Source organism: Ornithodoros turicata, chromosome 1, assembly GCF_037126465.1.
Source record: "Ornithodoros turicata isolate Travis chromosome 1, ASM3712646v1, whole genome shotgun sequence".
NCBI classification, from domain to species: domain Eukaryota; kingdom Metazoa; phylum Arthropoda; class Arachnida; order Ixodida; family Argasidae; genus Ornithodoros; species Ornithodoros turicata.
This window is the reverse complement of record NC_088201.1, coordinates 232156793-232180216: the sequence shown is the minus strand read 5'-3', so window position 1 is coordinate 232180216 and position 23424 is coordinate 232156793. Positions and strand designations below refer to the sequence as shown.

Below are 23424 nucleotides of genomic sequence, written 5' to 3'. Positions count from 1 at the left end.
CAATAGCCTTGGCAGTGATTCATCATCATCATCATCATCATGGAGCACGCGCTTGGTGCGCATGCAAGAAACGCTGGCAAGGCTATTGAGAATCAGTATGAGACTGGTGCTCAACTTTTACTCAGACGGCCCCAGGTTCGTTGGTTTATCCATTACACCTTAGTGTTTTCAATGTGTGTTCTGTCCATGTGTCCGTCTGTTCGTGCGTCCGTCTGTATCTCTGTCGCGTCTGCCCGTGTGCGTCTGTGTGTTTTGTCTTTACGTGGTTATAGAAGATAGAAGAAAGCTAGCATATTTTAATGCCTTCCTGCAATAACGATATAAACAAATCTGCGTCGCTTTCCAGGAAGCCGGTAAATACCTATCTGTTCTGCATAACTTGTGTGAACAATGCGAAGGACAAATTGCGTGAAACAAACCCTCGATTGATTTTACCGACTTGAGGCTTCCTTAACTTGCCCTGAAATCATACCAGCCAGTATATATCCCATTATCCCAACTTTATATCGTCCTCAACTGTGATCCGTTCAACAACCTTGGGAAAATTACGCGGGCATGGTGGTAGATGATTCTCAAATATATTTGAGTTCGCAGAGTGGTCTCAGTCAAGCAGGACGGTAAGGCAAACCCACAGCTGCCCATATTCGTAGATTCCTTCCTTTGGGAACGCTTTCAGGTTATTAGGACATTAGACCGACGACAGCGAGCCTCATCATGTACAACGTTCTTCTCGGAAGTATAGTAAAGTCAGACGCCTATGCCTCCACTGCGAATATTCGCGACACGTTAGCAACCCGCATGTGCGTACCAACATACGTTACCGAAAGTGCATGCAGCTGAAAGCATGTATTTGGACGGCCAGGATATACATATCGCCGTCCGCCGCGAATACGGCGTCTCTAATCAGCTTCTACTCCGCCAAGTTGTTTATGTTGATCCACGGTTTCGTATCTTCAACATAGCACGACACGCTACCAACCCATGTGACACTGCCGGACTGAAAGAAAATTATGGTAACCTTGCTGTAATTGATTGCTTTCGTCCTATCACTTTTCAGGTACATGTGGTTCAGGCACATCTGCGCACAAGTCAGCCGCGATGTTTTTGACAGGGCAAGATGGACAATCAATAGCGTTAGAGGAATCTCCTGAGACTGAGGCTATTAGGACTGAGATGCACGGTGCCATTGAGAGGAGAGATGTCGAGCGAGTGCGAGAGTGTCTGCGAGCAGAACCACGACTAAAGATATGGATGAATCCACATACAAAGCAGTCAGCTATGTATAGAGCTCTGAGCCAAACCGCGTTCAACTTGTATGTCTTACTGCGGTCGCAGAAATGCATATTCAGGCACCGTGCTGAACAACATTACCTCGAAAACCTGAATCCTCTCGAAAAGAGCGAACTCGTGCGACAACAAAATTTTGCAATGGCATCCAGAGGATCTCACCTCAGTTTCCTCAAGAGCAGATCGAAGAGCCTAGCCGATTTTGACGGATTTGGCAAAATTCTGGATAACTTGTATGGTGCCCTCGACAGCAGCGATTTACTCACGCCTGTTTTGAACGTAGCTTCAATGGCCCCTTATTTGAGCATTCACTTCGACTTTGAACAAGTACACATCCAGTGCATGGCGGGGGGCAGCAGAACTGAGTATGGCTTAACTGATCCAGAAAAAGAAGACATCTTAGTCGGAGCCAAAGGACTTCGGGCGGAACCATCACACGTCTCGGAAGATCGCACGAAAGAAGTTGCAGGGACACTAATTCATGAACTGTGTCATTTGGCTGTTTTTCTTGTATACGGAAATGAAGCAAAGCCGTACCGGAGTTCGGATGCGATGAGCAGAGAGCGCTACGCAGACATCGTCAACGATGTCAGAGGTCGAAAGGGAGACTTACATGAAATCTTACAATTGGCATTTCAAGGGAATGACGAACCAGAATTAATAGTTCGAGTACCCCATATTCTTGCTCTGTGTCCTACTGAAGCGAACGCTATTCTGGAACAGCAAGTCCCGAGGCTCTACCAATTCTACAAAACGCAGGTCCTCGAAGATATGGAACAGTGCATACGGAACGGCTGTCCCATCAAGGACATTGAGATCATCAAGGAAGAAAACGGAAAATTAGGCAAGGCATCCTCGACAGAGGAACTTGGAATAGAATTTGAGGCCGGACTTGATGAATCTACTCTACAACGTGGGCCACTTGTTGTCCTCATAGCGTCAAATATAACCTTCCTCGAGGCAATGGTCAACGACCTCTTAAGATCTGCAACAGTTCCGTACCTGTTTCTCGAAGCATCGCGTTGGTGTCAGAGAACGAAGTTCGTACTAGTCAAGAATAAGTGCAGCTTTTTGCTTGTGTCGTGTGACGGTAAAAGTGACCTCAAAGAGATTCTTGAACTGTGGAAAGAGCTGCATCGCGTCACCGGCACGAAAATTGTTCTGCTGACATCGGAGAGCAACCTGGAGCACTGTCTCCAAGAAGTTGAGAGGACCTCGTCACATGTCAGCGGAATTTACTTTGACGTCATACACAGCGCCACATTTGGGAACGTCACGTCCGAGTGTAAGAGTGCCATTATCCAGAAATCACGGATCTCTCTTCAGTCTTCCAGCGAAGAGACATTGATTCAAGACATTCTGGATGTCAGTAGCTTCCTGGAAATATGTCAGGAGGATACATTTCTGACGCTATGCAGAGGAAAAGCCTTATTTTTAGGGCCACAACTACAAGAACTTCCGAAAAATATAAGCGAGTGCTACATTGAGCAAAAGTGTGGAAGGTCTGTTGTGGTTGACTTGCACAAGATCACAGGTCGTCCTCAGGACGACGCTTTCGCTGTCTTCGGCTGTTCCAAGGAGACACTCCACTCACTTCTACCTGCGGGTCTTACTGTGAAACGAATGAGCGACTTGGACAAGTTCCAAGAAATTGTCATTCTGGAGAGTGACAGTGAGTACGAGGCCCTTGTTGAGCATGAATACTACAAGGGGAAGACAGTCCACCTCCTAAAATTTCACGAAGAACGGTTCATATGGAAAAAGTCAAATGGTGCTGTAAGTCACCTTCCCATGACTGGGAAAGAAATTTACTCCGCGAATTCTCTGCTTAAAACAAGTGGGAAGGTCATCGTTGTCTCTGGAGACCCAGGAATGGGGAAAACCGTTCTGGCAACGAAACTTTGCGGAGAAATAAAGAAAGCGGACGAGAAAGGATGGGTACTTTATGTCAGTAATTACCCGAACACGCAAGAAGCGACTACAATGTTGATTGAAGAAACTGGTGGCACCAATTTCAAGCAGTTTGCGAAGTTGTGTGGCGTGAAGACAAGCGGAGAAGAGTTTCAACTGTTCCAACAAAGTGTCACCAAGGGAAGTCCGTTTAACATCTGGGTCATTTTCGACGCCGTTGACGAAATTCAGGAGACTAGTCGAAAAATCATCCTTGATTTCGCGAAGCGTTTAACGCAAGGAAACGTGTTTAAGATCTTGATTTTTACACGCACGCTGCATAGAAAACCGGCAGAAGACGAAATCCACTCGGTAGCCTTCTGCATGATTCCGTTCTCTGAGGAAGATCAAGCTGAATTCAAGCAGAAATATAAGGAATACGCTGATCAAATACCACCGTATGAACCGAATACAAAGATCAATGACAAGACGTCCCAAAGCATCCTTCGTCATATTAGAGTAAAAGCTAACTACCTTCTAGGAAATCCTCTCTTTCTCAGACTGGTAACTGAGCTGGAGGAAGGCAAAGCGTATGACCTTGACTACTGGGAATTGATGCAACGCATGTGCAACTGCGGTGACTGCTATACACGTCTATTGGTGTACAGATTGTTCGTAGAGTACAAATACCTGCGATATCGCAAAGAAAAAAAGTGTGAAGTATTAACAAAAGCCGCAAACAAAGATGATAACGAGAGGTTGAAGGAGATATTTTACCACGATCACGAGCTACTAGCACTGAAGGCTGTTCTTTCCGAGGACGATCTCACGAGACTCCTGAGTGAAAGTGAATGCAGTCTCCTCGAAAACGAGGGACGACTAACCATGGAGGTCAAAGTGAACAAGCAGAAACACGGCCTAATACAGGAACTGAGGAATGGTGCCCCTCGTTTTGTGCACCACAGCTTCGCCGAGTTTTTAGCAGCATATTCGATCTTCAAGAGGTTAAAGAAGGCGCATGATAAAGGCGACGAAGACGTGAGAACTATCGTTTCGAACATGTACGGTGATTCTGCCTATGACGGCATGTTGACCTTCTTGGATGGATTCGCAGCGGAAGGACACTCAGTGCATTGCAGTATTATGAATAACGACATTGAAAATCTTAAAGCATCTGCAGCAAATGGTTTCGCTCTAGACGACTTCCAAAGAACACTTCTGCATGTCGCTGCACTGCATGGTAATCAAGACGTCTTAAAGTGTCTTGCTTTTAACGAAGTGCTGACACAGAGAGATATGCTGGGGATGACACCTCTCAGGTATGCTGACCAGATTCGTTCATGGGAAACACTAGACGTCTTCTGTGCTCGTATTGGTACTTCTACTATTAACTGGTCTGATGAAATTCCAACAGCGGCCAGCAACATTACGACTGAAACTGAGCTTTCGAGATCAATTTTAATGATCGTAATCGACAAGCGACTTAAGGGGCTTTTATCTGTGCTGCTTAAAATGTTTTGCAAAAATAAGATGTGCCCTACCGAGACTTGCCCCAAGAGAGAGATAAAACATTCCACGAAAAACGTGCGCTCTTCAGCAGCCACTGTACATATCCCGATGGATATTGATTGTATTAGGCATAATAACAAGCGTACACCCTTGCATGTCGCTGTCAGGGTTGGCGAACTTGACATTGTCGAGGTACTTCTGCCGTATTCCTCACTAAACGTACGCGACATTTATGGTATGACTGTGTTTCAGAGTTGCGCTTATGTCGGTCATACAAACGTCCTGAGGCATCTACTTCCTCTAGCGTCGGTCCATGATTGGTGGATATTTGACAACTCGGGTCCAGAATTAACGACGGCAGCTTTAGACGTGAAGAATTCTGATGACGCAGAACTTCTACTCCCCCATCTCTTGACCCGCCCCTCTATTAAGGCGAACCTCTTGTATCAGAGTGTTGTTTCGAGGCGCGCTGGAGTGACGAAATCTTTTCTTCCTCACACTGATACCAATGATCCTCGTAGGCATTACGGCAGAACGACTTTCCAAGCATGCGTAGGCTGTGCGGACTTAGATGTAGTGAGACTAATGCTTCCTTACACTGACATGGATGGAAGTGACGAACGCGGTACGACTACGCTTCGCATAACAGTGAACGACATAGTTTCACAGGACAGACGTCGAACGTGTGATGTTGACATAGCGAAACTGCTAATTCTTCATTGCGGCATCGACTCTCTTGACATGGACGGCAAGGCTGCTCTGATGATGTGTATAAAGCGTACAGACAACTTTACCGTTTTTAAGGAAGTGCTTCTTTACATGTTAGTCACGTGTCGTTCTATAAGTGAAGTAATGTCAGTCCATTATGTTGCAAAAGCAGAAGAGGAGGATATCTTAAAGTATCTGATCTCTCGCACTCGCATTAACGCTCCGGATAAAAATGGCTATACGCCACTCGCTCACTCCTGCAATGCTAGATACTTGAGAGCGGCGAAGCTGCTGCTTCCCCTTACAGTAGTCGATATCGGCTCATTGATGAGGATCAGATACTTCCCTTCAGTAATGCGTGAAGGGGGATATGCCATTGTTGATTTGCTCGTCCCGCATTCATCGAAAAGTACCATTTGTCGTGTGTTTGCTAACGGCATCGCATTATGGTATGAAACTAAGACACAATTTTGTCAGCCCCTTCGTCAAGCCAGTTTTTATAAAGCGCTGATGGATGAGCATATTACAGAGAGTGAGCATTTTCTGCATTCGTTGAGGATTTCTCCTGATGTGTGGTTTCGCTGGAATATCGCTGCTGTGGCGAACCCAGGAATCGCGGCTGTGACTAAACGTTCTCTGCCCCATGTTGATGTGAACGGTCGTACAAGAAAGAAAAAGACTATATGGCTTGAAAGTGTGCGCCTAGGTTGCTGGGCATTGGTGCAGCTCCTTCTGCCTTACACAGAAGCACGTGATGTTGATGTCAGTCAGAACACGCCGTTAGTGCTGAGTACTTCGAATTGGTTAAGTTCTACTACAGAATCATCGCAGACAGAAGATATACGGAATGCGAAAATGAACATTGAAGAGATCAAAATAGTAAAGCTGCTCATCCTGCACTCACACTTCGGTGTATGGGACGCAGGTCGGACTCTGTCACACGGCGGGAGCGTCATCAACCTTCACATAATGAAGTTTCTCTGCTCGCATTCAGCGGTGAATAAGCTCGTATTTCCTCATTCGCCACCCGCTTCTCGTAGTATAAGTGTAGCAGAGTTCATCGAGTGCCTTGAAAGCATTGAAGAGCAGGATAATCTGATTCTAAAGTATGTGATACCTTACACTCGCATCAACGGTCTGGATGAAGATGGAGATACGCCACTCGCTCACTGCTGCTGTCATGGATACTTGAGAGCGGCGAAGCTGCTGCTTCCCCTTACAGTAGGCGATTTCGGTTTGGTCATGATGATTCGGTCATTCGGTCTAGAGCTGCTTGCAGGGGAATATGGCATTGTTGAGTTGCTCCTCCCGCATTCCTTGAAACGTAGCATTTCTCTTACGTTGGCTGCGTGCATCGAATCATGGGATGAATTTCTGACGGAATTTTGTCAGACCACCGGTAAAGCCAGCCTTCGTAAAGTGCTCATGGCTAAGAGCCGTAAAGGGATCGAGGATGTGTGGGATTCGTTGCCGAACCCTCCTGATGTGTGGGTTGACAGAGAGAATGAAGCAATCGCGACTCTGACTAAATTGTGTCTGCCTCAGGTTGGTGTTAAGGGTCGTACAACGATGAAAGGGACGATGTGGCTTCAAAGTGTGTGCCAAGGTTGCTGGGCATTGGTGCAGCTCTTTCTGCCTTACACAGAAACACGTGATAGTGACATCAGTCAGAACACGCCGTTACTGTTGAGTGCTACGAAAATGTCAAGTGCCACTACAGAATCATCGCAGGCAGAAGATCAACGGAATGTGAAAATGAACACTGAAGGGATCCAAATATTAAAGCTGCTTATCCTGCACTCAGACTTTGGTGTATGGGACGCAGATCGGACTCTGTCACAAGGAGGGTGCGTCATCAACTTTCACATAATGAAGTTTCTCTGCTTGCATTCATCGGTGAATAAGCTCATATTTCCTCATTCGCCACCCGCTTCTCGTATTATAAGTGTAGCAGAGTTCATCGAGTGCCTTGAAAGCATTGAAGAGCAGGATATTCTGATTCTAAAGCATGTGATACCTTACACTCGCATCAACGGTCTGGATGAAGATGGAGATACGCCACTCGCTCACTGCTGCTGTCATGGATACTTGAGAGCGGCGAAGCTGCTGCTTCCCCTTACAGTAGGCGATTTCGGTTTGGTCATGATGATTCGGTCATTCGGTCTAGAGCTGCTTGCAGGGGAATATGGCATTGTTGAGTTGCTCCTCCCGCATTCCTTGAAACGTAGCATTTCTCTTACGTTGGCTGCGTGCATCGAATCATGGGATGAATTTCTGACGGAATTTTGTCAGACCACCGGTAAAGCCAGCCTTCGTAAAGTGCTCATGGCTAAGAGCCGTAAAGGGATCGATGATGTGTGGGATTCGTTGCCGAACCCTCCTGATGTGTGGGTTGACAGAGCGAATGAAGCAATCGCGACTCTGACTAAATTGTGTCTGCCTCATGTTGGTGTTAAGGGTCGTACAACGATGAAAGGGACGATGTGGCTTCAAAGTGTGTGCCAAGGTTGCTGGGCATTGGTGCAGCTCTTTCTGCCTTACACAGAAACACGTGATAGTGACATCAGTCAGAACACGCCGTTACTGTTGAGTGCTACGAAAATGTCAAGTGCCACTACAGAATCATCGCAGGCAGAAGATCAACGGAATGTGAAAATGAACACTGAAGGGATCCAAATATTAAAGCTGCTTATCCTGCACTCAGACTTTGGTGTATGGGACGCAGATCGGACTCTGTCACAAGGAGGGTGCGTCATCAACTTTCACATAATGAAGTTTCTCTGCTTGCATTCATCGGTGAATAAGCTCATATTTCCTCATTCGCCACCCGCTTCTCGTATTATAAGTGTAGCAGAGTTCATCGAGTGCCTTGAAAGCATTGAAGAGCAGGATATTCTGATTCTAAAGCATGTGATACCTTACACTCGCATCAACGGTCTGGATGAAGATGGAGATACGCCACTCGCTCACTGCTGCTGTCATGGATACTTGAGAGCGGCGAAGCTGCTGCTTCCCCTTACAGTAGGCGATTTCGGTTTGGTCATGATGATTCGGTCATTCGGTCTAGAGCTGCTTGCAGGGGAATATGGCATTGTTGAGTTGCTCCTCCCGCATTCCTTGAAACGTAGCATTTCTCTTACGTTGGCTGCGTGCATCGAATCATGGGATGAATTTCTGACGGAATTTTGTCAGACCACCGGTAAAGCCAGCCTTCGTAAAGTGCTCATGGCTAAGAGCCGTAAAGGGATCGAGGATGTGTGGGATTCGTTGCCGAACCCTCCTGATGTGTGGGTTGACAGAGCGAATGAAGCAATCGCGACTCTGACTAAATTGTGTCTGCCTCATGTTGGTGTTAAGGGTCGTACAACGATGAAAGGGACGATGTGGCTTCAAAGTGTGTGCCAAGGTTGCTGGGCATTGGTGCAGCTCTTTCTGCCTTACACAGAAACACGTGATAGTGACATCAGTCAGAACACGCCGTTACTGTTGAGTGCTACGAAAATGTCAAGTGCCACTACAGAATCATCGCAGGCAGAAGATCAACGGAATGTGAAAATGAACACTGAAGGGATCCAAATATTAAAGCTGCTTATCCTGCACTCAGACTTTGGTGTATGGGACGCAGATCGGACTCTGTCACAAGGAGGGTGCGTCATCAACTTTCACATAATGAAGTTTCTCTGCTTGCATTCATCAGTGAATAAGCTCATATTTCCTCATTCGCCACCCGCTTCTCGTATTATAAGTGTAGCAGAGTTCATCGAGTGCCTTGAAAGCATTGAAGAGCAGGATATTCTGATTCTAAAGTATGTGATACCTTACACTCGCATCAACGGTCTGCATGAAGATGGAGATACGCCACTCGCTCACTGCTGCTCTCATGGATACTTGAGAGCGGCGAAGCTGCTGCTTCCCCTTACAGTAGGCGATTTCGGTTTGGTCATGATGATTCGGTCATTCGGTCTAGAGCTGCTTGCAGGGGAATATGGCATTGTTGAGTTGCTCCTCCCGCATTCCTTGAAACGTAGCATTTCTCTTACGTTGGCTGCGTGCATCGAATCATGGGATGAATTTCTGACGGAATTTTGTCAGACCACCGGTAAAGCCAGCCTTCGTAAAGTGATCATGGCTAAGAGCCGTAAAGGGATCGAGGATGTGTGGGATTCGTTGCCGAACCCTCCTGATGTGTGGGTTGACAGAGCGAATGAAGCAATCGCGACTCTGACTAAATTGTGTCTGCCTCATGTTGGTGTTGAGGGTCGTACAACGATGAAAGGGACGATGTGGCTTGAAAGTGTGTGCCAAGGTTGCTGGGCATTGGTGCAGCTCTTTCTGCCTTACACAGAAACACGTGATAGTGACATCAGTCAGAACACGCCGTTACTGTTGAGCGCTACGAAAATGTCAAGTGCCACTACAGAATCATCGCAGGCAGAAGATCAACGGAATGTCAAAATGAATATTGAAAAGATTCGAATATTAAAGCTTCTTATCCTCCACTCGAACTCCGGCACACTGCGTGCAGATCGGGCTCTGACACACCGCGGGAGCGCCACCAACATTCAGATGATGAAAATAATACGCCCGCATCTATCCATGTCTTGATTTGCTTCTTGGGGGATAAGACTGCCATGCATAACCCAATAACGCTGGGCACTTTCATACTGTGGTGCCATTCTTGTTTGCTACCGTTCTTTGTTGTATCATCCATACTTCTCCCATGCCCTGCGGCATTTTCTTACTTATAAAGGCGACATCTTGCAGGGGGTGTTAATGGGGCCATCGCGATCTATGTTGTGTAGCTTGCAAATTATTTAGCAACAACCTGACTAAACCAAGCTGTTGTTCCTAACAACCTTTAATTACTGGTGGCATGACCCCTGCTAGTGAAACAGCGCCCGCATGGGGCCGGTGTCACGAGTTATATAGCATTTAACCTTCTCGCCGTGTGATATGACAGTACTCATAATAGCATTAATAATATTAATAACAACAAGATACTAATGATGTGTAACAATATCAAGAAGATATATTTGGGTTGTATGTATGCAGACCGTGAGTCCATCATGTGCATTTTTCGGCAATAAATCTTGTTAGCTATGATACTGTTTCCCCGGTGTGGTCATTTTCATCTAGATTAAATCTTATTAACGAGTCTTTCGGATGCTCCACTATCGTTCACCGCGGAACATTTCCGCAACAGAACGCAACATATCAAAAATATTTTATTGTAATTGTATTCAGAAGGCCGTTTTTTGGCGACATATGGTAATACCACGTGTTAATCTTTGGTCATGAATACTACATAGAAGACAAGTAGGCCATTTCTCCTTGATTTAAGTACTTCGCATCGGCTCAGTGGGTCTTAACGTGCGGTCGTCAGCACATCCTTGGAAGTCGTCAAGAGTACGAGTCCGCCATATGTAGAACAGCACGTTTTAGTGCGATATTACCGGATAAAAATAATTGCCTTGACCGAAGGACAGCCAAAACGTCGCGCAGAAACAACAACCTAAATTGTTTACAAGCGGTTTGACGATCACGGGCGCCGCCATCTTTAAGGTCACGTGTCCCTTGACGTTTGCTGTGACGTGCGAGCAAGACCTGGCCATGATGCATTGCGTTCGCACAGCACGCTTTGATGCTCAGAGCAATGCCACCCCTGTGGTCTTGACGCTATTTACGACAATCTTGAAGTTGCTGCTGCCTACAGGGTGTCCCAGGTAATTCCAACTAACCTCAAGTAAGTTAAACGCGGGGTGTCCCTGTGTGTCAGTCTGAATGTCTAATTAACGTCTCACGTATTGCCATGGAGGAAAACGGCTAACCCCGATGTGTTCTCCCTCTCCCTTTCATTATCGCGAAGAGACAAGGGGGTAATTTTCGTTCCTGCTCCTTTGCCCTTCAAGGTTTTCTGCAGACTCATGAAGGCCTTTCTTGCAGCGCCAGATGATTATTGCAGAAAGTATACATAAAGACGAAAAAGGAAATAAATATTTTAGCCTTGACATGAAGCATTGCTCCCAGAACGATACTGGCATACATGTATGACATCCACGGTTCCATGACACACACTTTGGAAGTTCTTAGTCTCCAGAAAAGAAATGTGATAAGAAAAGCAAACTCATTCCTCACAATAATAAAAAAGAACAGCAGTATTTCCCAAACAAGTCTCAGCAATGTGCTCCATAGATGTCCTGGTGCCTCTTTTCTTTTCATCTTTCATTATGTTCTCATAAAATAGAATACACATAGAAAAGCTGGTCGACAACATTCGACCTTCGGCACAACAAGAACATCAACTAACACGATACAACGCAACGAAGGCATGTGTGTTGTATTACGTTCCGTCGTGTTGTTGCGGCCAAGCACAGGCTTCGTCCTCATAGATGAGTTTCACGCTTCTAGTCGTTAAGCGCGGACCCCATAACAAGCGACACGCGACGCGCTGCAGAATTTGTCGCTGTCGCGTCTGGTCATGGCGCGACTTCCTGGTCCATTTGAGCAGCGACATTTCGTCGCCGAGAAATGATTTTTTTGGAGAAGCAATGCTTATTTTATTCTAGCTAAGTTGTAAATTGCCATAAATATACCAAAAATAGTATTTCATTGATCAAAACGAGGGGAACTTGTAATAAAGGTGCTATGTAATATTCGCCGTAACGCAGTGGCGCTGCGGTTGAAGTTACGCCCCGCCCACTTCTTCGTCTGCTACTTTTGTTGGTTGCCCTCTCCACCATTTCCCTTGCCCACGCGTTCAGTTCTTGTTTCACGCCGCCAAATCTAGCTGGTTTTGTCAAACAACAGGCAACGAACTCAGCGACATGCTACAAATATCTACTGGGAGTAGATGCAGAAATATTCAGCCGCGACAAAGCTTTTTTGACGCTCGTGTGGTGGCAGTGACGTCGATTTTGTCGCGTCTCGCATGTATCTGCCGCGTGTCGCTTGTTATGGGATTCGGGCTTTACGCGTAGATGCTAGATGTTCTAGATGAACAATACGGCTATGCTAAGGGATTGTATACGTGCTAAACATACTGAATGAGGTAGCCCAACTAGTGGGAATCTGGGAACACTTTTGTCAAAATGGACTTGCCCAGGTGATTATTCGTAGACAGAGTTTTTACAAACATTGCTTGACAGAAGTATCTCTCTTCGCCACATGCGCGATGTTGTACTTGGTGGTTATGCCTCACCGAGGGTAACACAGCATCTGCCATCAAGATTACCTGGTGTAATTTTGAAAAAGGGAAGGACATTCATCATGTGTCCTACATGAATAGAGATATGGGAAGGAAATTTCCAACTTAGCGCATGTTCAACATTTTCCAGTTTAGGTAAGTATGTAACTCGGCGCAGCATATTAAGTACGCTGGACTGTTCTACAAATCAATGACCTAAATCAATCAACTAAATCGTGCAATCAGTGTGGAATAACGTTTGAAACTTACCTGTGAGTGTGAGTACTCATGGATTCGCACTGTTCACTGAGTTGAAAGTACGCAACTTTCAGAACATTCTTGTTTTTACCATCCTCGCGGAATGGGGTCACCCATTCCATTCCAATTCCATTCCGAGGAATGGAAATTTTGATAAATCCATTCCTTTCAATTCCTCGGAATGAAAAGGTACGGTCAATTTCCGCTCTTGGAATGGCTTGGCAACCTCATTCCATTCCTTTAATTCCACGAATACAAGAAAAGGGACTGGTAGCCGTACTGGCTAGCCCAGGAGTACCAAAGAAGATTGACATTGCCCAGCATGGAAAAGACAAAGTTATTTCGCCATTGACCCGTGTGGCACCCAGACCATTCCCATTCCATTCCTATAACAGTTTCCGCCATTCCATTTCAATTCCATTCCGGGCTCTGATACATCTGGAATCATTCCGGAATCATTCCAACCTCGGAGTGGCAACTACGCAACACTGGTTGAGAGATACAAGTTTGAAGTCATCGTGTATCGTTATGCACTGTCACTGCAGCCTTCTGGAGCTCCTCAAAGCATAGCCATATTTGATTTCTGCCGGTATTATGGCGCACGAACCATACCGGCACCTAAAGCAGTAACTGCGCGAGTGAATATGAGCGCATGTAGTCTACAGAAAATCTTTACGCGTCCAACAAATGTGTGCTAAAAAGTTGATTTACAATTGTGTCGAAATCAGGCGACTGACGGCGTTTGAATCATCTGTGTCCGTTGTTTGTAGAACTTGTTCTTGGGTTTGCGTTTGCAGCATTGACGACGTTTCGAAAGCAACGTTTCCGAACTCCTTCGCGCGTAACATAATTTTCCTCTAAACGATCCCAGAAAGGTAGCTGAGAAGCTCCGGGCTTGGGTTCTCCGTCATGCAAGTTTCGACCACAGTTGCGATAAGCGCTCACTAGCAACCAAACAAGGGAACCTCCTCTGCTGAGTATCCTCCAATGAAATGCGTCCTCAAGATGACGTCAAACAAGCTGAAGTCGCATATATACGGGATATACTTTTACTCCGGACGTGAGTTGAGAGAGTGAAAACCGACCTGATATACGTGCGACCAACAGTACAATGTAACTACTACAGTGTGCCACGAACAATGAAATTTACAACACAGCCATTGCAGTGCCGACACTGGAGACCTGCACCGTACTGAGATCTCGTCAACTGCGCGTAGGGCGTTGATAGTGCTTGAACGTAACAAATATTAAGAATAACAAATTTGTATAATCCAGGTTCTACACTGCATACACTGCACTGCACAATGCACTATCATGCGGACTAATTTATTGTTAGTTTCAGCGAGTGAGGTTTGCACTTAGTGTCATTTGGGTAGCTGTCACACGACCTCTTTTAGCGACACTCGGCAGAAAGTGCACCAATGACTTAGTGAGTTGCTCAAACTTACTTCGCTTCTATTCGGTTGACAAAGTGTATAGCCTCGACGGCAGGCTTTCGAACTTTCGGCAGGCAGAACTTCGCGGTCTCGGCGATCTGGAATCGGCCATTTTTGTTGTGGCAAAGGTAGCAAAAGCCCAGTAGGAACAAATGCCATTGACCGCATGACTGTAAGTGGTGTAGTTTTTTTATTATTATAATTCAATGACAAGTGCATCGTGTGATGATGGCAAAAAAGGAAAAAAATCAACACAATATTACTCTCGTTAACAGCCTAAGAGAACTTCGTGGTCTCTGCTATCTGGAAGGGGCCATTTTTGTTGTGGCACATCTTTGAAGCCAATTTCTTTAATGTTGGAAGATGATTAACAGGAGATGTGCCTAAACCGAAGGAAAAGGGATGTACTCTGACGTGTCCCCGTAAAAATTTGGCCGACGCTTATTCTAATCTATCCTTGTTCCCACTTATAAGTAACAATCACATAAGCCGTGTAGCTACCCCGTAGAGCGAGTGACATTCGCCGGCTGCAGTGTCCTGCACGAAAGTGACAGTAAATCATTCCGAGTGACATGGATATACGAAGCGGATAGCATTACACAAGCATCCAACGTGACAAACGGAAGGCGTTTCGTTTCAGTTTTCATACGGTGCCACGAAAACTTTTAAGCTCTGGAATAAAGAGGCAGCATCCATAGCGGCTCAGCCTTAATGTTATTACATGTCCTTTCAACGATAGTCTCTGGAAACAACGTTCAGATTGCTCTGTCCGTGTGCTCACAACCGGATGGGCACAGCTGTGTGAAATGGGTGTGACAGTCTCCGAACTCATCGAATTTTGTCACGAGGTGTCCGCAACATTACTGAGACCGAACGTAAACTCCAGCCACATTTCTGAACATTGGTTTTGCTTCACAGTGATATGCTACTGCATACAGCAAAGATAGAATTACAAAACCGAGAGGTTGATGAAACCAGCTACCAATGTACAAAGGATAGGGATCTTTTATCAAGATACCAACACCGTGTTTGCTATCGAGATACCATGTCACCAGTCGATAACTCCATCTCGTGTGGTAACCGCAGTTCTGTTCCGGTTTGGTTGTGAACGTTCTTGAAGCGGCATCATGAATAAACACTCTCCATCTTGTTCTGCTCGCTGTTGAGCACTACTTCTGTGCTGGAGTGGTTCCGTTGGGCAAGGCTGCCTCAGCACCTTCGGCGGTTGGATACTACAGTTTAAAGAGCAGCACGAAACCAAACAGAGATCAGAGCGTTTTGCACACGTTGAAGCCTGCAATATTTGCTGAACAAATTATACAGGGTGTCCCAGAAAACGTGTCATTGAATTATAATAAAAAACTACACCACCTAGAGTCATGCGGTCAATGGCATTTGTTCTTACTGGGTTTTTGCCACCTCCTCATATGAATGTCGTGTAACGTAAGTTTAATTATGTAAATGTTTGCGAGCTTAAGTCGGAAATTTGCCTAGTAAAGGTCACTTTTTTACCCCACCAATGTGAAGAGCGTGTCTAATTTAGTCAAATTAATGATAATTGACAAGGATATTCAGGAGCCATCCCGTCAGAAAAGATAGCCGAACATCATGCTCTACGGAGGTCGCACAGAATAGCGCACGATGAATTTTTCAGCGAAATCTTTGTCTGTCCGACGAAGGGAGGTTGGAAACCCAGCCCTCCCCGACGTCCCAGAAAGAGATAAAACAGGCACGGCTTATCACGTCCAACTTTCGCTGGGATAATACTTTCCCTCTCCCAATTTTAGGAACTGTTACTTTTTCTACTATCACTCTGTGGGCTGGCTTCGGAACCTCCTTTCGTCGCACTGAGAGCGATTGCGCTCAAAAAGTCATCGCGCGCTATGGTCCGGTGCTCCGAAAAGCATGATATTCGGCTATTTTTCCGATGGGATAGCTCGTGAATATCACTGTGAATTTTGATGAATTTGAATGAATTCGGCACGCTCTTCATATTGGTGGGGTAAAAGAGTGACCGTTACTTGGCAGATTTCCGAGTTGAGTTCGCAAATATTTACATAACTAAACTTCTAGTACATGACATTCACATTACGAGGTGGCAAAAACCTAATAAGAACAAATGCTGTTGACCGCATGATTCTAGGTGGCGTAGTTTTTTTTATTGTAATTCAATGACACGTTTTCTGGGACACCCTGTATAAGTTGTGTTGGCAGCACAGGACTATGCGGGGCACGTAAACCCGGAGCACACCCACCATAACGTCATGGTTTATGCGCAGCAAATAGCCTGTGCCTTGTTTATCTTTCTATTCAACCGAAGGGTTCTGGACAAGCTTTCAGGGAACAGGAGGAAGCGCATATCATATGACTTGTGGAACTAAGCACAGCATATTTGTGCAGCGCAGATGAGGTTCCAATGAGCAGCTGTACAGTGTTCTGAATGCAACATATGAGCGGTGAACTCCAGCTTTATGCACCGTCAAATGCTGGAGCTCCTTTCATTCGAAACAAAAACATGAACATTAGTCATGCATCGTAATATCACCACATGCAAACTGTTCATCTCACATAACTGAGCACTGTCATGATACAGTGGGACATTCGCCGCTGTCACCTGGCAGATGTCACCGACGTCGGGGGCATAAGCAAGCTCCTGCTTCAAGAAAATCTGCACTAAATGTAAGGCAATGACAGCAGCCATTACAATAGGGGGGGGGGGGGAAAGTGCTTATACAATAGAGCACATGCAACATGTGTCCTGCCCGCCCAGTGAACTTAAGGTGCTGCGATTACAAAATCAAAACCTGCTGAAAAATTGACAACTGTAGACTGGGAGTAATTAGCTTAATAGAGACGCAAGTTTTGACTTGGTCCATTTTAAGTGAGCGATATGCCACTATGGCGGCACACAGCTGTGCGCAAGTGCTGCTACACAAATGTGTATATGCTTTATTTACACACACACACCGCTAATACCGACTAGTTGCCAATAATTTTCGAGTCTGGATTGGGAAACAAAAGCTTACCTGTACATGTCACGGTGTGTTGAGTGGAATCATGGCAGTGTCCTCCATCATGTAGTCATCTGCACTGCCTCCAGCAACATCTCAAGCCCTTGCTATGTGATTGATATATATTAACGCAGGTCCACGAACAGCGTCAACAACACAGATGCAGTATATTAACTTAGCAGAAATGCAATCTGCATTGGGGAAAACGCAGACAAAACCTGTATTAACCATGTGTGGAAGAATAGGCTGCCGGTCTGTTGCACCCAAACTCAAGGGGAGTATTGAGGTGAGACGCCAGGTCATTGTTCTCTGGTTTTTGTCGGAGCAGCTCGGGGACGTCGCCAGGGGGTCCAGGCCCCGTCCGAGAAGTCAACCAAGTGGGCACTCAAGATTAACGTTTCGAATGGTATCGCAAGAATCGCGTGCTTGGTGTGAGTGAACATGCCAATACTGTAACAATTTGCCTCACGACGTCAGAATACGGAATCCCTGGCACCCTGCCTAACCAATGTGTACGAAAAAAAAGAAGAAAAAAGAGATAGAACGAGAGACGTAGGGGACTGTGCCCCGACCCCCTCCGGAACATTGAATAATCTTCGCCCATTACAGCTAATATGTAATTAAATTACTGTTACTGATACATCCATTTCGAGTGTCTTGGAAAAGAAAAATAATTCCGAAAGTAATTAAGTCCCTTAACGCATGTCCTTTTACTTAATCGGTTGTTCAGAACGTGGGCGGCGACAGCAATTCTAACGAATACGTGGGAGTGCAACTTAAAGGGACCATCGGATCCGTCCCGATGGATTTCGAAACCGCACGGCCATTTTACTCCTCTTTTATCACTGACAATGACGCCGAAAATGCGACGACAATCGGTGGAATTCTTTCTGTGCAATTTGGTGTAATGCATGGCAAGAGCAGATGTATGATGCTAAGAGCATTCCCTGGTACCCTCTCTGTAAATGTCACTTGGACAAGGCAAATCGGTGAGCGCCCTATGGCGCGTACAAGGTCACTTAAGGAGCGGCACAGAGACCTGGGCGTTGGACAGCAGGCAGGGAGTGATCGATGGCGTCGGCAGGTCGCGGAAAGGTCTGAGATCGCCTCGTGGAATTATGCATAGATTGAGAAGCTGCCCGTCAAAAAGAACTCGTTACAAGTTACCGTGTGAAAAATGTAACTATGTTTGTAACGAAGTTCTTCAGCCTGACACGCAACTCGCATTTACTGAGTTACTTTAAAAAAAGAACGGGTTACTTCCAAGTTACTAAAGACTCAAAACAGCATTATACGCAGGTTCAGCTCGCATGATCAGTTAAGTTGGACCTTGAGTTGCCTGCGGAGGATTGCGACACGTTTAGACCGTTTTCATTTATATCTAACAACAGACATCTGCCTGTTTCTAAACGAATGACGTCATAGTGTTCGACAGCGCCACAACTGCATTTATGCGTATATTTGAACTAAGCTCGATGCTAGAGGTGAGCAATGGCGCGCCCGAAAGCCACGGTGCTCAGGGGATTACGAAGGTCCCTGAAAGGGACGCGACCTTCGGTTCTACTTTTGTTTCAAGAGAAGGCAGCGAACATGTTGCTCTTCGTGGAACTCAGCCCTCTCCTTCCGCTTTGTTTCGGTTGCAGTCTGTCTGCCAACATCATGACGACGTTTCCCTGGTAGATGTCTGTTCGAACGCTTTGCATCTTACTCCCTGTGAGCGCACAATGGTTCAACTTCATTTCAATGGCAGCGGTTCTTACTTCCTGAATAAAATACTGTCCCTGATTCAACATCACGTTTTGTGGCAAAAAATGTCATGAAGGAACCGGAAAGGAAGCAAGAAAATGTGTGCACGTGAGTCAAAACAACTTAAAAGTAACTTGGAACTTAAGTTACTCTGGCAAAGTTACCTGAAGAAGAAACGAGTTCTTCTGAAAGCTACTTCGGCGAAAAAGTACCGGGTTAAGTTATAAGTTACAACAACAAAAAAAGGAACTTAGTTACACTAACAAGTTACTTGTAACGAGTTACCTCAAACTCTAGAGTTATGTCTTTCCTTAGCGCCGTACGTGTTTGCACAGCCAGGAGCGTATGACGCCGTTTTCCACGGTACATGGTCATGTCATTACTCGCCCTGGTAAGCGAACATGGCGGTGCGAATTCGAAGCAGACCTCGGACACAACTGCGCCTCGCTTCTATTCGTGCGCTTGGCTTACGTCATTCTGGCTTATCTGCGGAGGGAGTGCGAATCTCTAGAACTCGCTTATTGAAAAAAAGTGGGCTGTTTTCTGTAGATAAACTTAGCGAAGTAGAACATTAACGTATCGATCTCATACGCCCCTTTCCGGATGCGAGAGCCCCTTAAGGTGCTGAACTACAACGGCACAGCTTTAAGCGACATTGTGCGCGTGATACGCATCTGAGTAAAAAATTGAACAGAAATAATTAATGATTCCGCGAAATCAAAGCAAAAGTAGTCGGCCAGTCGCCTAGACGAGGCGCTACTTAGTTTTTAATTTTCCTCCTAAGCATCGAATACAGGGGAACATTCCAGGAACCATGACAGATAAATTGCTGCACATGCTCAGCTTAAGATTCCAACATGCGAAGCAGGGTTTCCTTTAATGCTCTTCTAATATTTGTATTTGCTATGGTTGGATGACTTGCTACCACACTGAGTGTTCCAGGGTCAATCCTTTCGTCCCGGATCAGGTGCGCTGTTCGGAATCACATTCTTCTGCCATTGTAGGTGTCTCACCGCACTTGTAAGCGTTTTAGGGACGTGATCGTCACGTCAAGTAGAATATCGGTCACCCTCCTTTAGTTCTTTACTAGAGAGGTTACCACAGTACATACACCTTCCCTTTCCACATACGGCAGTCCTGTCTTTCTGTGGCACCCGACATGGGAAGAAAAAGGAAAAACGCCTCGGACTGCGTTTGCGAACATAAAGATTTTGAACTCTCAGGCAACGAAGATATTGTCATATGCGAGTATTGTCGCGACAGTTAATATGGGCTGTGGAAGAAGTGTGGCGCGCATATCGGAACATGTGCAATCGTGGCGTCACGTGAATCTGAAGAATCCTCGTAACGAACAAGGTGAGCAAACGCTTTCCTGTCATTTCTTGCAGCATCGAACATGCAGAACTCGATCAGGTATTTGGTAAAACTGCTTCTGGTAAAACTGGTAATTCGCATTGGTTGTTCTTAGGGTTAGACGCGCACAGCACTGAAATTACATTGTAGTTGCTATTCGCCGATAAGTGCCGGGTAAACCATGTGCACGCACGGAAAAACATCGAAAGACTCGATTTCGCGAAAATCAATAAACAACGTTCGGCAAAACGCTTGGGTAGGACGCGATAAATACGACCGAGCACTCGTCAAATGGCCCCGGTCGTCCTCTTTCACTTGGGAGTACCAGCTTTTCCACGACTTGATAGGTTGACGCTGAGGAGGTTAACGACAAACTGCCAGCAGATAACGGCGAGCCCGAGGCGGTGACAGTGGATGATCCTCGTCTCATTTTAGGCAGACGTGTTGCCCGCCTACTGGAGCACTTCAGAACCCAGGAATATGAGTACGGCTACAAAGTAAACCCGGGAGCCTGCTCCTAGACGTTCGGCAAAACGGGCCTTGGGTAGGACGGCCAAAAATAGGAACGAGCACTCGTCTGATGGCCCGGGCCGTCCTCTTTCACTTGGTAGTGCTAGGTTTTCGGCGACTTGATATGTTGACGCTGGAGAGGCTAACAACCAACTGCCAGCAGATAACGGAGGAGGTGATGGGGGATGATCCTCGTCACATTTTACTGAGCCGAGTTTCCCGCCGACTGGAGCACTTCAGAAGCCAGGAATTTGAGCACGGCTACGGCGTAAACCCGAGTGCCTGCTCCCAGACGTTCGGCAAAATAGGTCTTGGGGAGGAAGCGAAAAATACGACCGAGCACTCGTCTGATTGCTCGGGTCGTCCTCTTTCACTTGGTAGTGCTAGGTTTTCGGCGACTTGATATGTTGACGCTGGAGAGGCTAACAACCAGCTGCCAGCAGATAACGGAGGAGGTGATGGGGGATGATCCTCGTCACATTTTACTGAGCCGAGTTTCCCGCCGACTGGAGCACTTCAGAAGCCAGGAATTTGAGCACGGCTACGGCGTAAACCCGAGTGCCTGCTCCCAGACGTTCGGCAAAATAGGTCTTGGGGAGGAAGCGAAAAATACGACCGAGCACTCGTCTGATTGCTCGGGTCGTCCTCTTTCACTTGGTAGTGCTAGGTTTTCGGCGACTTGATATGTTGACGCTGGAGAGGCTAACAACCAACTGCCAGCAGATAACGGAGGAGGTGATGGGGGATGATCCTCGTCACATTTTACTGAGCCGAGTTTCCCGCCGACTGGAGCACTTCAGAAGCCAGGAATTTGAGCACGGCTACGGCGTAAACCCGAGTGCCTGCTCCCAGACGTTCGGCAAAATAGGTCTTGGGGAGGAAGCGAAAAATACGACCGAGCACTCGTCTGATTGCTCGGGTCGTCCTCTTTCACTTGGTAGTGCTAGGTTTTCGGCGACTTGATATGTTGACGCTGGAGAGGCTAACAACCAACTGCCAGCAGATAACGGAGGAGGTGATGGGGGATGATCCTCGTCACATTTTACTGAGCCGAGTTTCCCGCCGACTGGAGCACTTCAGAAGCCAGGAATTTGAGCACGGCTACGGCGTAAACCCGAGTGCCTGCTCCCAGACGTTCGGCAAAATAGGTCTTGGGGAGGAAGCGAAAAATACGACCGAGCACTCGTCTGATTGCTCGGGTCGTCCTCTTTCACTTGGTAGTGCTAGGTTTTCGGCGACTTGATATGTTGACGCTGGAGAGGCTAACAACCAACTGCCAGCAGATAACGGAGGAGGTGATGGGGGATGATCCTCATCACATTTTACTGAGCCGAGTTTCCCGCCGACTGGAGCACTTCAGAAGCCAGGAATTTGAGCACGGCTACGGCGTAAACCCGAGTGCCTGCTCCCAGACGTTCGGCAAAATAGGTCTTGGGGAGGAAGCGAAAAATACGACCGAGCACTCGTCTGATTGCTCGGGTCGTCCTCTTTCACTTGGTAGTGCTAGGTTTTCGGCGACTTGATATGTTGACGCTGGAGAGGCTAACAACCAACTGCCAGCAGATAACGGAGGAGGTGATGGGGGATGATCCTCATCACATTTTACTGAGCCGAGTTTCCCGCCGACTGGAGCACTTCAGAAGCCAGGAATTTGAGCACGGCTACGGCGTAAACCCGAGTGCCTGCTCCCAGACGTTCGGCAAAATAGGTCTTGGGGAGGAAGCGAAAAATACGACCGAGCACTCGTCTGATTGCTCGGGTCGTCCTCTTTCACTTGGTAGTGCTAGGTTTTCGGCGACTTGATATGTTGACGCTGGAGAGGCTAACAACCAACTGCCAGCAGATAACGGAGGAGGTGATGGGGGATGATCCTCATCACATTTTACTGAGCCGAGTTTCCCGCCGACTGGAGCACTTCAGAAGCCAGGAATTTGAGCACGGCTACGGCGTAAACCCGAGTGCCTGCTCCCAGACGTTCGGCAAAATAGGTCTTGGGGAGGAAGCGAAAAATACGACCGAGCACTCGTCTGATTGCTCGGGTCGTCCTCTTTCACTTGGTAGTGCTAGGTTTTCTGCAACTTGATATGTTGACGCTGGAGAGGTGAACGTCTTTATGGAATTCACTCCAATAGTGAAGTCGATGACTGCTTTGTTTTCCAGTTGAAAGCCCTACCCCAGAATGACATCACGTGGGCAGTTCGGGAGTACGACGAAGCTGACGAGGTGACGCATCCTGGGGATGAACTTTCTACTGGAAAACAAAGCGGTCATCGACTTCACCAAGAGAGTGAATTCCTGGAAAACGCAAGAAGAAGAAGACGTACGTAATAATTATTTAATTTAAAAAAAAACATAATTTGAGGACACGTGGACAGTCACAAGGACGACGAAGGTGACGACGCACAGGATGCCTCGTACTTGTACGGCTGCGTGCATCGGCCAGTCAGGGTTACGACGTGTCCACCAGCAGTCCTGATGCAGCTCATTCCACTTCGTTTGCACTTTGCGAAGCTTCGTATTAAACGAAGCACTT

The 23424-nt window shown here is 46.6% G+C and overlaps 1 protein-coding gene across 5 annotated transcripts in view; it reads left to right on the top strand.

Annotated features, from left to right (window-relative positions):
* LOC135379086 (uncharacterized) overlaps nt 1-10497 on the top strand; it is a 35117-nt gene extending 24620 nt beyond the window's left edge. For 4 of the 5 annotated variants that reach the window (XM_064612335.1, XM_064612338.1, XM_064612337.1 and 1 more), the window contains one exon: nt 1058-10497. In XM_064612335.1, the coding sequence (XP_064468405.1) occupies nt 1058-9999 (8942 nt within the window). In that variant the 3' untranslated portion in view covers nt 10000-10497. Of the gene's footprint in view, nt 1-58; nt 136-1057 lie in introns of those variants that run through there. The other variant, XM_064612339.1, reaches the window with a different exon arrangement.
* Nucleotides 10498-23424: the final 12927 nt, after the last annotated feature.